Raw genomic sequence first — 14958 nt, forward strand, 5'->3', positions numbered from 1 at the left:
CTAATTTTAATATTTTGGAAACATTGACAATATCATTTATATAAATTAGAAAGTTTTGGACCCAATACTGACCCCTGTGGGACGCCACAAGCATTGTCCAAGCATGATGATGTATATTCCCCCAACTTCACAAACTGTTTCTGTTACTTAAGTAGCTTCTCACCCAGTGCAACACCAATCCCCTAATCCCATACTGTTCAAGTTTATTGATTAATATGTCATGATTGATTGTATCAAAAGCCTTTTTAAGGTCTATAAATATTCCAACTGAATGTAATTTGTGGTCTATGGCGTTTGTAATCTCCTCAACTGATTCTATTAATGCAAGTGATGTTGAACTATGTGCTCTGAATCCATATTGACTATCAGTAAGTAATTTATGTTTATTTATGAATTTGTCTAATCTATTATTGAATAACTTTTCTAATAATTTGGAAAATTGTGGAAGCAAAGAAACAGGTCTATAATTTGTGAAGTGGTGTCTATCCCCAGTCTTATACAGCGGCACAACCTTAGCTATTTTCATTTGATTGGGAAATTTACCGGTTTGAAATAAGTTACAGATGTATGTTAATGGTTCTACAATCCATTCAATGACCTGTTTTACCACCACCATATCAATTTCATTTAAATCGGTAGATGTTTTATATTTACAATTATTCACAATGTCTATAATTTCTTTTCCATCCACTGCTGTGAGGAACATTGAACAGGGATTTCTTTCTATGAGATTATTATCCCAATCCTCAGGTTGGGAATCGGGAATTTTTTCTGCCAAGCTTGGTCCAATATTTACAAAAAAATTATTAAAACCGTTGACTACCTCATCCTTATTTTCCTTCTTGACATTATCAATGAAATACTGAGGGTAACTCTGTTTTTTATTACCATTTTTGATAATGCTATTTAATATATCCCATATTCCTTTAATATTGTTTTTGTTATTATATAATATGTTACTATAATATTCCTTCCTACATACCCGTATAATATTAGTTAATCTATTTTTGTATTTCTTATATCTATTTTCTGCCTCTTTAGTCTTTAGTTTTATGAATTCTCTATACAGTGTATTTTTCTTATTACATGCATTTCGTAACCCTTTCGTCATCCATGGTCGAGCTTGGATTTTTTGTTTTCTGTAGTCTTGTTTAATTGGACAATTTTTATCATATAATGATGTAAATATTTGTAAAAACGTTTCATATGCACTATCAACATCACTTTCACTGTATACCTTTTCCCAGTTTTGCTCCTGTAAATCCTTCTTTAGTGTGTTCATGTTTTCCTCTGTCCGCACTCGCCTGTATTTTATTTTCTCCTCTGGCTGATTCCGCCGATGGTTTCTATTATAAACGATGAAAACTGGTAGATGATCACTAATGTCATTGATTAATAATCCACTCACAGTGTTGTTCTCAATATCATTGCTGAATATATTATCAATTAAGGTAGCACTATGGGATGTAATTCTGCTTGGCCTGGTGATTTTTGGATATAAACTCATACTGTACATTATACTGATAAATTCATCTGTTATTTTATGCTTATTTGGATTGAGCAGATCAATATTTAAGTCACCACAAATGAACAGTTTTTTGATTAGTTTTTGAGAACATTTTTCCCATACAGTCAGTGAATGTTTCAATACAAGATCCTGGTGCTCTATATATACAGCTTGACTAATACATTTTTGCTTTTTTCTTCACATATTTCAATAGTTATACATTCTAATAAGTTATCAATCACAGTTGTCATATTGTCTACTATTTTATAATCCATGTTCTTATCCACATACACAGCCACTCCTCCTCCACTCTTATTCTTTCTGTTTACACAATTAAATTCATATCCATCCAGTTCAAAATCCATTCCTTTATCTTCGTTGATCCATGTTTCTGATATAGCAATTATGTTAAATATTTTTTTAAACTGACTTAAATATTCTTTAATGTTGTTAAAGTTTGCATATAGACTTCTGCTGTTGAAATGGATTATTGATAATTTGTTATCCGTTGTAATGATCCGATTAAACTGTTCATCTGTATAATAGCAACAACTGTCATTGATATTTGAGAAGAAATTATTGTCCGGGGGGAGCTATACTGTTACACCGGTGTGAAAGGAAAAGCAACATTAGTTCCCTTTCAGTAAATGAGTAGAGAGTGATTGCCTCATGGTGACAAGATGGTGAAGAATGGTGAAAAAGCCAAATTACTGGGCCCTGTCCCACTGGGGAGAGGATCAATTGCACATGAATTGAGTACACAAATTATGGGTGTTTGTCGTCGTCCGCAACAAAAATGGCCAAAAATGACAAATGTCCCAGTATGAATTACAGATATATTAATAATATATAGTGAATATATGATGAGCAATCACGGTTATATAACGCATGTAGTGAGGAAACTGATCTGACACATTGAGATTATCACGGCAGTATTACGGGTGTATTATGAATGCATCGCGCACGTGTTGCACGTGCACGGCATCTGCATTGCGGTCATAAAATAAGCGCACTCAGGCCTTTCGGCATCATTATTCACACCAACAATACAGCCTCTGGAGCATTTGCTGGACTTGGACAAGTTGATCACAGAGTTTGTTCATTTTGTCATGTGAGAGTTAACTGTTCATGAGTTTGGGGAGCGGGAGGTTGGAAGCTGCTCGGGTGTGCGTGTTTTTTTTTTTTTTACGAGTGTCACAGAAAACAGACTTCAGCGTGAGTTTTGGCTAAACAGCAACTCTTCCTTTTGTTGGTGTTAAATAAGTCCTGGATTGCAGCAGCTACGTCTTTGTGGATTTACACAGCCGGACCAGCACTGACTGGCAGGTATGTTGCTTTCTGCCACATATAGTACTTTGGGTTTACGTGACGTGTTTGTTATGCATTCACATATTGTCCGCAAATCAGCTGCAAAGCAGATGTAATAAAACCACTTTATTCGTGGCCAATTTGTATGCATTCGCTACAAAATATTTTAGTTTGTGATGTGGACATTATGGGCACGATATATATCTGATTTACACACTGTCCCATTCCGCTGCCAAGCCGCAAATCCCCGTCAGTTGCAGATATCAGCGGTTAATGGCAGATATACAGCGCATAGAGTGAGTATGTATTGTGTATGAATTGAGTATATATGGAGTATGTAAGGCGGATGTCATCCACATTCAGATGTTTGAACAGCTCAAAAATCCTGGCTGCGGACATGCGTGCCTCTGCGGATGATCATGGGCGTGTTCGGATGACAGCTGACTCACAGGCATGTTACATGGATATTGTGGATGTTTGGCGAATATGGGCCAATTTTGTGCGCAATCCATACGCAAATCCTCCTAAATGCCAGTGGGACAGGGCCCTAAAGTCCTGAATAGGGTTAAGTAAATTAACATTTTAAAAAATTACATAATTAACAGGAAATACAAGGGTTGAGTTCTTCTTCTATAAACTGCTGAGGTCTAAGGTTCTGTAAAATATTCTTGACTCACACACCATTCCAACTCATAGAAACTTTGCACAATTTATTACCATCCTTGGAAAATTTCAGCTACCCTTTTTCATAAACACTACCCAATCTAGAGCCTGTGGATCCTCACGGGCAGCGCGCTAGTATATATTTAGGACTGTTGTGTCTGAGGGATATGAGTAGGATATTTTACAATACAAAGCATGTCTATGTCCACATGAAAGTGTGGACATAGACGTGTGTGTGTGTGTGTGTGTGTGTGTGTGTGTGTGTGTGTGTGTGTGTGTGTGTGTGTGTGTGTGTGTGTGTGTGTGTGTGTGTGTGTGTGTGTGTGTGTGTGTGTGTGTGTGTGTGTGTGTGTGTGTGTGTGTGTGTGTCATTTGTTCCAGACTGAAGTAGGTGTTGTGGCTTTGGGAATAGGTGCTATTTTCTGTATATACAAAAACAGTCTGAGGGATTTATTGTTTTTCTTTCTTTAACTTCTGTCTGAATCACCTGCAGTTAGCAATTTCGTTTTTAATATGGCCTGATAATAGCTAAATGCTGCATTTTATTGTAATAGTGTCTGGTGTAAATAGCATCCTAAAAGGCTCCGCAACTTGATTTGGCACAGGTTTAACGCCAGATGCACAGGTTGAAACAAATTTAGAAACTGCTTGGCTACCACACTGCCCAGGCCTCATTACCACCTCCACAATGGAAAGACCATGTCTACAGTGCATCTGGAAAGTTCCACAGCACTTCACTTTTTCCTCATTTTATTATGTTACAGCCTTATCCCATAATAGATGAAATTAATTTTTTTTCCTCAAAATTCTACAAACATGCCGCAATGATGATGTGACTTTTTGTTCTTTTTGTTTGTTTTGTTTTTTTGTTTTTTTTAGATTTTTGGAAATTTATAAAAAAAAAAAAAAAAAAGAAATCACATATACATAGGTTTTCATAGCCTTTGCCATGAAGCTCAGAATTGAACTCAGGTGTTTCCTGTTTCCACTGATGATCCTTAGATGTTTCTACAGCTTAATTGGAGTCCACCTGGGGTAAATTCAGTTGATTGGACATGATTTGGAAAGGCACACAGCTGTCTGCATATAAGGTCCCACAGTTGACAGTGCATGTCAGAGCACAAACCAAGCATGAAGTCAAAGGAATTATCTATAGACCTCTGAGACAGGATTGTCTCAAGGCACAAATCTGGGGAAGGGTACAGGAACATTTCTGCTGCTTTGTAGGTCCCAATGAGCAAAGTGGCCTCTATCATCCTTAAATGGAAGACGTTCAGATCATCCAGGACTCTTTCTAGAGCTGGCTGCCCGTCTAAACTGAGCAATCAGGGGAGAAGGACCTTAGTCAGGGAGGTGACCAAGAACGTGATGGTCACTCTATCAGAGCTGCAGCATTCCTCTGTGGAGAGGAGAACCTTCCACAGGATAACCATCTCTGAAGCAATCCAGTAATCAGGCCTGCATGGTAGAGTGGCCAGATGGAAGCCACTCCTTAGTAAAAAGCACTTGGCCAGCCTACCTGGAGTTTGGCAAAAAGCACCTGAAGGACTCTCAGACCATGATAAACAAAATTCTCTGGTCTGATGAGACAAAGATTGAACTCTTTGGCATGGATGCCAGTCGTCATATTTGGAGAAAACCAGGCACCATCCCTACAGTGAAGCATGGTGGTGGCAGCATCATGCTGTGGGGATGTTTTACAACAGCAGGAACTGGGAGACTAGTCAGCATTGAGGGAAATATGAATGCAGCAATGTACAGAGACATCCTGGATGAAAACCTGCTCCAGAGCGCTCTTAACCTCAGAGTGGGGTTTTATTTTTCAATTTATTTTCATTTATAAAGAGCCAAATCACAACAAAGTTGCCTCAAGGCACTTCACACAAGTAGGGTCTAACCTTACCAACCCCTACAGCAAGTACACAGGCAACAGCGGTAAGAAAAAACTCCCTCTGATGATTTGAGGAAGAAACCTCAAGCAGACCAGACTCAAAGGGGTGGCCCTGTGCTTGGGCCATGCTCCCAACACAATTTACAAAACAAGTATACAGGAAAATTTGGGCATCCATGCCGGTGCACAGGATGCTAGGCTTGCAGAAGAAGGCACCACCCTCATCTCTGGACGGAGCCGCACCTCAAACAGAGAGAAAAAACCGACTCAGGCATCAGAAAGAAAACAAATACAGTATAATTTGTCAGCATTAAGTAACAAGAAAGACAGAAGAAATACTAAAGGCCCCCTGACATGAGCATGCCTTTGATTCACGCACTAGCATGACCTGTGCCATACTGGAGAGTAAACTCCTCTTTAACGGATGCAGACAGGCATGTGCTATTGGCACAGAGAATTTTGAAATGTTCAGAAACTCTTTCACGCATAAATGTCATGCTACGTGGCACAATCTAATTGCTAACACGATGTGAAGCTCATCAAGTGGAGTAAAGAAGAATTGAAAAGAGTGAGTGGTGACGTCAGCGGATCACATCAGAGCACAGCCAGCTCATCTGAACGATTGTAACAGGAAGTTATAGCTCTCATAAACATGCTTTAACAGCTGCACACCGACGCTCCCCATCCAATCTGATGGGGTTTAAGTGGTGCTGCAAAGAAGAATGGGTAAAACTACCCAAAGGTATGTGTGCCAAGCTTGTGGCATCATATTCAAGAAGACTTGACGTTGTAATTGCTTCCAAAGGTGCATCAACAAAGTATTGATCAAAGGGTGTGAATACTTATGTACATGTGATTTTAGTTTTTTTTTATTTTGAATCAGTTTGCAAAAATTTCAAAATGATTTTTTTCATGTCATTGTGGGGTGTTGAGTAAAATTTTAAGGGAAAAAAATTAATTTACTCCATTTAGCAATAAGGCTGTAACGTAACAAAATATGGAAAAGTGAAGCGCTGTAAATACTTTCCAGTCATGCTGTATACAGTAATTTATTTATTAATTTTAAATCTGTCCTAAACCAGCAGATTGAGTAATCTCCTTAAATTAAAATTTTAAAGTGTGCTTGCTCATAGGCCTGTTCAGAATTGTTGTGGAGAAAAGATGGAAAATTCATTGTTGTTTTTTTAATAAATGTGTTTAATTAAAATACATTGGGAATTCTCAGTGAATTATTAAGTCTGCTTTACTTAATGAATTCTCTTTCTCAGGAGAATGGTGGTCAGCAGCATCAGGTGCAGATGGACTCACCCCCAGAACACACAAATTACTCATACCAACACAACAAATGAAGTTATGGTAAGACAATAAGTGTATCAACCTGCGCACAGTCACTCAGACGTTTTAAACGGGAAATAAAGTTATCACAATGACAGATGTATACAGACAGAACTACACATCTGGTGCAAATGAAACATCATGGCTTTTGCACTTAGATTGTTCTGCAGTTAATGAAAACTAAACTGTCATATTTGGTGAAAATACTGTTGGTTTTATTTTGGTAACAAATAAACAGAATAAACAACATGGCGTTGCCCAGAAGCGGGTAACCTGGCCTTCCACTGAACCAGCTGACTGTATTTATTTAAACTCTTCAGAAAGGTAAATATCACTTGTTTTAGGTGCAGACGTAGAAACAATACATAGTCGGACTTTGACTCACTGAAATTTGGAGCTTCCGCTTCTGCTTGAGAGTATATCCAACCGGTCTACATGTGTTTTGTGGGCATGGAAAAGGGAAAAGTCCTACAACCAGGTATCCAGACATGTCTTATGAGTGCCGCAGGAGCATGGGGTACCAATGCAGTCACGATCCAGCTTCTATACAACCACAGTAGGAGCTGTGTCGACATTCTTTGGATTTCATCAGACCTGTTTCCTATCAGTGTTGGGCTCTGGAAGGACTGCTCCTTGTCACCAGTCCTGTTCATGATTCTCACAGGCAGTATTTCACAGTATAGTCTGGGATTGGCGTTTGGTAACCACATTATTGTGTCTCTACTCTTTGCAATTGATGTGATTCTGTTGGCTTCATCAGACAGGGTGAGTGTGATGTGACTGAGGTGAGGATTAGTGCCTCAAAATCTGAGACCCTGGTCCTCTGTTGGAAAAGAATGGATTGTCCCCTCTGGGTCAGGTGAGAGTTATGGTCCAAGTGGAGGAATTCAAGTATCTCAGGGTCTTGTTCGCAAAGTGGGCTAAGATGGAGCGTGAGATCAAAAGACAGATCATTGCTGAGTCTGAGGTCTTGTGGGCAATGACCAGACCATTGTGGTCAAGAAAGAGTTGATCCAGAAGGCAAGGCTCTCGGTTTACCAGTCAGTCTCTCCTCCTATCCTCACTTTTGGTCATGAACTTGGGGTAGTGACCAAAAGAAAAACATCATCGATAAAAGCAGCAAAAATGAAGTTCCTCTGTAGGATATCCCGGCATATACTCAGGGACAGGGTGGGACATGCCAGTATACGGTAAGGACTCTGAGTAGAGCTGGTGCTTCTTTGCATTAAAAGGAGGCAGCTTAAGTGGTTTAGGCATTTGGTGAGGATGCCTCCCTGTTGTCTCCCTAGGGAGGTCTTCCAGGCTCGGCCAACTGGGAGGAGGCCCCAGGAAAGACCCAGGACACGTTGAAGGGATTATATGTACTATTTGCGTTGGGAACACCTTGGCATCCCCCAAGAAGGGCCTTGTTGAGGATAGGGAAGTGTGGGATGAGCTGCTTAGCCTGCTGCCACTGCAACCCAGACAATCCCTTTGTGTCCTGAGGCTTACTTTGCACTCAGACTGTATGCCATACATGTCATCATGGACAGTTGGAAATGCCCTGACTGCACTTTAGCTGTGCACTTTAGACTGTACTATGCATAAACTGTAGTATGGACATGTACTTTACACTTCACTACACATCACCAAGATATGGTCCTATATCTCCAAGGCCATGGGCACAAACTAGCCAAACTTGACACATGGTTTGCATACATATTAATTAGGTCATTTGGACATTGACAGCAAAATCATATTTTAAATCATATATTATTACTTGAGTTCGGCACAGAAAATTTGAACATAATGTCCAGCCTGATTCCAAGCCCCTAGATTACCTTCATATTTAGGTCATGAGGTCATCTAGTGCAGAATTTTACTTGCAGGGGTTGCTGGCTGACAGTTTCTTGTTAGAAGTATGTAATAGAAGTGATGTTTGTGTTTTCCAGCTCCCAGGAACAGGGAGCTGAGGGCTCGAGATGAATCCAAGCAAAGAGCATTCAGCTGACGTGAACTGCTCCATTGGCACCTGGACTTGGTTGTGGATGACAAAAGGAACTTGTGTGTTTTTAAGACAAAGGACACATACTTCATTGGACTTTCTGCTCACATCCTCAAGAGTTGAACAACCAAAGGTGGACAACTTCTTCACAGAAGCTTTGGTCTATTTTAATATCTTAAAACAAAGGGATTAAGAATGGCGGAAACTACACAGAGCACTATTTTTGTGCATGTAATATAACAAATTCTTATGTTTAAAAAAAGCATTCTGGAAATTTCAGAGTGATTCAAGAAAGAGTTAAAACACAACGTGTCTTTTATTTTTTTTGTAAAATGTGCAAAACATTTTTTTTTTTTTCTGATGTGTGTTTGATATTCTATTTGCAGCAGTATGGAAACAAATTGTACAGATTTAAGAGTTTTGCTGGCATCGCTGTTACCATGGGAGGCAAACCGTTTAAAGCTACTTCTTCCTGTAACTGCTGCAAAGATTTCTATTTATGCACAAGTGATAACATTGTTTATAGTTGAATGAGGTCCAGCTTTGTTTATTTTTTTTTATTTTTTTTAACTTTAAACAGTTCTTTCATAAGTGAACAAAATGACAATCAATTATCTCTATTTATATTTGAATTTTAATTCTATTTTTTTTAAAGTTTTACATCATGGAAACATTTATAGAAAAGAAAATATTTAATGTTTTAGTCTTTGAAAATGTGATGAAATGGACATTTAAATCTTCAGCCCACACATGAATAAGCTCTGCTGTTTGAACGCTATAGAGTTATTATCAGAAATGATCCTTTTCGGATCAGTCTGTTTGTGCATGACCAACATAAGGAAATAATTCCAGACAAGAAGCTGTTTTTTACTCGTAACCACATTTTTTTTTTTTTTTTTTTTTTTTTTAGTAGTCATCCTGTTTGGTTTTAACTTTTGAACTCCGTGTTACATCAGTGTCCATGAGAAGTGGTTTTAAGCGGTTTTGTTGTGATAAATCTTCAGGTATCTGTTGATTCTTCTGTTGCTGTCAGGATGAAGTGAGCGTGCTTTAGATCTGAGCAACTGGATTATTGAACATTTGTCTGTACAAAGAATGCAGTTACTAAATTAAGCTGCAGTTTCGCAAAGCAAAGAGGGAAATCATACTCACAAGAGTCCGAAAGGAACATGAGTTTGAAAGGAAAAGGAGCTGCAAAGTGTTTTTTTAATGCTGCTGTCACCTGAGTTTGAGTTTGACTTGGTGTCAGTGATGTTTGTAGAAAGTAATGTTTTGTTCTGATTTGTTGCTTTTGTCTGTCACTTGAAAACAAGCTATTTTGCCCTATTTTTGAGGAATTTGTCTTTTAATGTAGACTAGTTTTTAGATGTAGAGAGATTTTCCTGGAGATGAAATGTTCACATTTATTTGCCTGTGTTGGAATTGATGCTGTTTTCTTGTGCATTTTGCACAACAAGGTTTGTGTTGATGTTTCTGTTCCAAACCTTGTGTTGCCTGTTCTGATATCAATACAGTGGCCTATAGAGAATGCAACACTAGCAAACGCAGACAACATTTACAAATACAAAAAACACCCGCATCAGTTCAACAAGTAGTTGCATCAAAATATATCTTGCAAATTGAAAAATACTTGCAAACATGGATATTACAAACATAACCTAGGGCATGTTTAACACTTTCATTTGATAAATTGTCTGCTGCAAATTGAGACAGCACACATAGACACAGAAACACCTTGCAGAGTTTCACAGCACAATGGAAGCTCTAACCAAGAAGTAAACTTTGATGGCATCAAAGGAAGCCCTACTGGAAGTACAAAAAGTTGCAGTTCCTTGACTGGCTGCTTGAGGAGAAACATCCCAATGGCCCTCAGACAGAGTGAAACAAAGGCTGCTACATCCGATAAAGCAGCTTCTTAGCTTTCATTTGAAAGTGGTGGCTCGGATTTACATAGAATGTACAGAGATGAGGTGACACACGTCACCCTGAAACTCTTAATTTTTTTCAGAGTCTGTTGGATTTTGGATCGTAACGTGTACTGACAGTGCCGTTTGTGTCGCAGGACAATATTTTACTGCCACCATGAACATGGTTGTGGAATGTCTCCACTATGCCGTTTTTTTTACAGGCTGCCAGAACATGCAGATATTTTTTACATGGGAAAAAGTAGGAATATGTTGTTTTCAGGAGAAAATGGACTTTCTATCTAGCATGGTAGAGCTGCCGTTAGACATTGTTCTCCGGCTGGAGATCATACGTGAGGTCTTCTGAGATGGAGTGGATGTAGACATTGTTCGCCGTCTGGTGATCATGCGTGATCTGTGCATGAAGACCTCTTAGATGGAGTGGACATGAATATTGCGCATGATCCATATGTGAGGACTTCTTAGATTGAGTTGATGTGGACTGTTCTCCGGCTGGCAATCAGATGTATTTGTTACATTGAAAAAAGTAGGAAAATGTTATTTTCTGGAGAAAATGGACTTTCTATCTAGCACGGCTTGTGATTATACGTGGTCCATGCATGCATGAGGTCTTCTTAGATAGAGTAGACGTACAGGTTGTTCTCCTGCTAGTGATCATTCACGATCCGTGCATAAAGACTTAGATGGAGTGGTCGTGGGCATTGTTCTCCGGCTGGCGATTGCACAAGATCCATGTGTGAGGACTTCTTAGATGGAGTGGACTTTACGTATTTAATCTTGGAACTCATTCTACAAGTGAGTGAGTGCCCTGTTAAGTTTTTTTCCTTTTATATTTTGTTTTCCTCAGTGGAGCTAGTAAGTTTTGTTATTTTTCTTTGAGAGAGTCTGTCTTTTGGATCTCAATGTGTGTGGACTGCGAGTCTGCTCTCTGTAACAGAGCTGTTACGCGTGCATGCGGAACTGTCGGCTGTTTTTCAGCGCTGTCTGATCACAGAGATGTATTTCTTAGATTTTTCACAGTTATATCACTGACAACACTTATAAGCGTGCACAAAGCTGAGCCTCTAGCACAGACTGTTTTTAACAGGCTGCTTTCATGATGAACGTGCACGTTCACCAAGTCTTCTCACAGTGGAGAGCGGCTGCTCCTTTTACCCTTACTGCATCAAAACAGTTATTACTTAAAAACAAGTCATAACACAATATCACACTTGTGTAAACTTTGCAATTAATCTGCCGCCCCATTATTAACGTTAGCAGTTAACGTTAGCATTCAAGCACGTGCTGGGACATTTTCCTCAAAGCTACATAAACGGTGTTGGAAACACTCAGAAAAATGAGTACTCATGTGTCCTTTGTTTCTGGCAGTCTCCATAGCTGTTTGTTGTGAATATTGTGTACTGTGAGACCGGTTACGGAAGTGCACAAAGTAATCCCAGTGTATCATCGGATGGTCACTAATAGCCTAAATTTAAGATGTTATGATTTTGGTGCAACATGTCCTTTAATGTCCACACCAAAGCAAATCATTAGAACCACAGTGCAGTCCCCAAAAATTTGATTGAATAAAAACCTGGGCCAAGGTTAGCCTGTTAGCTTAGGTGGTCAAACTTGAAAGAGAGGAGCATGTTCAGCCTTTTTTGTCACATATTGATCCACCCACACTTCACTCCTTTATGCATTAATGAGTTCATTGTGAATTAGCATGGTTGGCGCTGTCAACATTGTAGCGGGATGAAAGTCCTGGGTCCCAATTGAAAAGACATTCCCGCTAGCTTGGCTAACGGGGAGTTCCCCTTTGGCTGACCTGGTAGAGGAAAGGTCTTTTGTGCGAGCCGCGTGGGTTCGATCCCCACCGTCGTCGTCCCGGCCACGAAGGTCTTGCTGCTTCAATCTGGCGTCATGAACACGATGTGGGTCACATAGTATGCTAACATGCACCTGTGACTTCGGGACAAAGTCAAAAATGGTGGGGAGATGTGTAGCGGGATGAAAGTCCCGGGTCCCAATTGAAAAGACGTTGAAGAGCCGCGTGGGTTCGATCACCACTGTCGTCCCGGCCACGAAGGTCCTGCTGCTTCAACATGGTAACACCAAGTCTATGGCCAAGACTTCATATCAGCTGTTCCAGGTCTCTATAGTAATCCTATGGGAGACGTCACACAGGCTTTGCTCAGTGTATATACCTTCTATGACACAAACAACACAAGTACTAACAATATAAACAAAATTTATGCCCAGAGGACTTTGATTGACTTCTACTCTTCAGCGTGTTGCAATTAAAATGATAAAGCATGAAGACATGCTAGCGTTCAGAGTAAAATCATGAATAAAGTCAACAAAAAACTTTCTCAGATCTGCCGACCACGTGGCGATAAAGAGCAGAGCTGCATTTTGCAGGAACTGATGGGCAAGCACTTCAATTGTGTTGTTACTACTCTGTTGTGTTGTGAGGCTTCACAATGTGTTTCTCTGTCTGGGTCAGTGGTGTCAAAAGTACACACATTTGTTACTTAAGTAGAAGTATAGATACTGCAGTTTAAAAACACTCTGGTAAAAGTTGAAGTATCAACTTGACCTCTTTACTCAAGTAAAAGTGAAAAAGTATGTGCTCCAAAACCTACTTAAAGTATAAAAGTATAAAGTAACCTTTAAAAAAAAAAAAGGTAGATGCCACTATATGAATTGAAAGCTTAATTTAAAAACTGATTCGTTCTACATGTGGCCCAAGACCCAAAACCCAAAATTACCCCCCAACACCACCTGCACGAAAATGTTTCAATTCTAGAAGCTGTGAGATGCAATCTGGGACTATTCCAGACAATAAACTGGAGTGAGTGCAGCATCCATTTAGTGAGAAAAAAAAAAACAACTTTCCTTATTCAAATTCATTCCAGTAGTATTCTGCTCTTACTAGGATGCAGCAGTTTTCTAGTTTGGCAGATAGTTCTGGAGGAAATCACTGAAGAAATTAACAAACTGAAAATATGGTTTGACCGAAACAAACTCATTAAACAAAACAGGGACGAAATGGAGGCGTAAGAGTCACTAGGTGTTCACAGGAAACATTTATTTCTGTATGTATGTATGTATTTATTTATGTATGTTCATTGTTAGTTGCTTTTATATTTTATTTTCTGTTGTGTTTCTATTCAGGTTCTTTTTGTCTCTTTCTCTGAAATTGTATATAATAATCATTAGATTATTAATATATAAACAAAAATAAATTTAAGAAATATTACAATTTGAAAACAAATGCACCCAAACCTGAAGACAGCTGGAACTGCTTCATGCTAACTTTTAACATTGAAAATGCCATAGACATGCTAACGCGTTAGCGTCACTCCCGTTTTAAGTTATAAAATACACCTATCAACTGTTTCAGAAGACCATAAGAGGTCGGTTTAACATAGAAAAGGTAAATAATACTCACAGAAGTAGGCTCTTTAGGGTTTTAGCGGGGGAAAATTAAGTGAAAGAAAGAAAGAATAAACGAAACAATAGGTCGAAGCATTGCTTCAATCTGTGAACCACTGCTTCGATTGGTTCAAAATCCATTCCTTTATCTTCATTGATCCATGTTTCTGATATAGCAATTATGTTAAATATTTTTTTAAATTGACTTAAATATTCTTTAATGTTAAAGTTTGCATACAGACTTCTGCTGTTGAAATAATTTATCTGTTTTAATGGTCCGATTAAACTGTTCATCTGTATAATAGCAACAACTGTCATTGATATTTGAGAAGAAATTATTGTCCGGGTCTATATCGTGCTCCAAGTCCAGTACATTGTGGTCTGTGTGTTTAAATGTTCTCAGTTCTAGTTTTCCATGATCAGCAATCCTGTGAGTTATATCCTTCTTGTCTCCAGATGTAGATGATGTAGTAGATGAATAGGTTCCTCTGGTCTGTGTCATGGTGTTGTGATGTGTTTGTGTCCTCATACCTTATTGGTCGTATTTGTCCAGATCCTCGATGTTCCTGATTACCATAACCTTCACTTGTTCTGGTGTTCCGTTCAGTTTGATGAATGTTTTGCAGTTGGATGTCCATGTCTGTTGAATTTTTCCCTGCTTTTTTAAGAGACGAGCTTTCCTGGCGATGTCTGCGTTTCTTTTGGTCAGATGTTCATTGATGAATACGTTTGTTCCTTTGAGTTTCCGTCCCTGTTTTAACAATGCCATTTTATGTTTTCTGTTGACAAACCTCATTATAACTGCTCGCTTGTCTCCATCCTCTCTCCTGGGCAGGGGGTGGCACGCTTCAATGTTATTACAGTCCATTTGAATACCTTTAGATTGCAGGAAGTCAGCCACCTGTTGTTCCACTGAGCTGGCCTCCTG

General features: G+C 39.1%; 1 protein-coding gene across 3 annotated transcripts in view; it reads left to right on the top strand.

Moving 5' to 3' along the window:
- The window catches only part of LOC117507050 (RNA-binding motif, single-stranded-interacting protein 2-like), a 112997-nt gene extending 103606 nt beyond the window's left edge, over positions 1 to 9391 (top strand). For all 3 annotated transcript variants that reach the window (XM_034166744.1, XM_034166745.1, XM_034166746.1), the window contains exons 13-14: positions 6638 to 6725; positions 8636 to 9391. In XM_034166744.1, coding sequence (XP_034022635.1) covers positions 6638 to 6725; positions 8636 to 8669 — 122 coding nt within the window. In that variant the 3' untranslated portion in view covers positions 8670 to 9391. The remainder of the gene's footprint in view (positions 1 to 6637; positions 6726 to 8635) is intronic.
- The last annotated feature ends 5567 nt before the right edge of the window (positions 9392 to 14958 follow it).

Source organism: Thalassophryne amazonica, chromosome 3 (assembly GCF_902500255.1).
Source record: "Thalassophryne amazonica chromosome 3, fThaAma1.1, whole genome shotgun sequence".
Taxonomy (NCBI): domain Eukaryota; kingdom Metazoa; phylum Chordata; class Actinopteri; order Batrachoidiformes; family Batrachoididae; genus Thalassophryne; species Thalassophryne amazonica.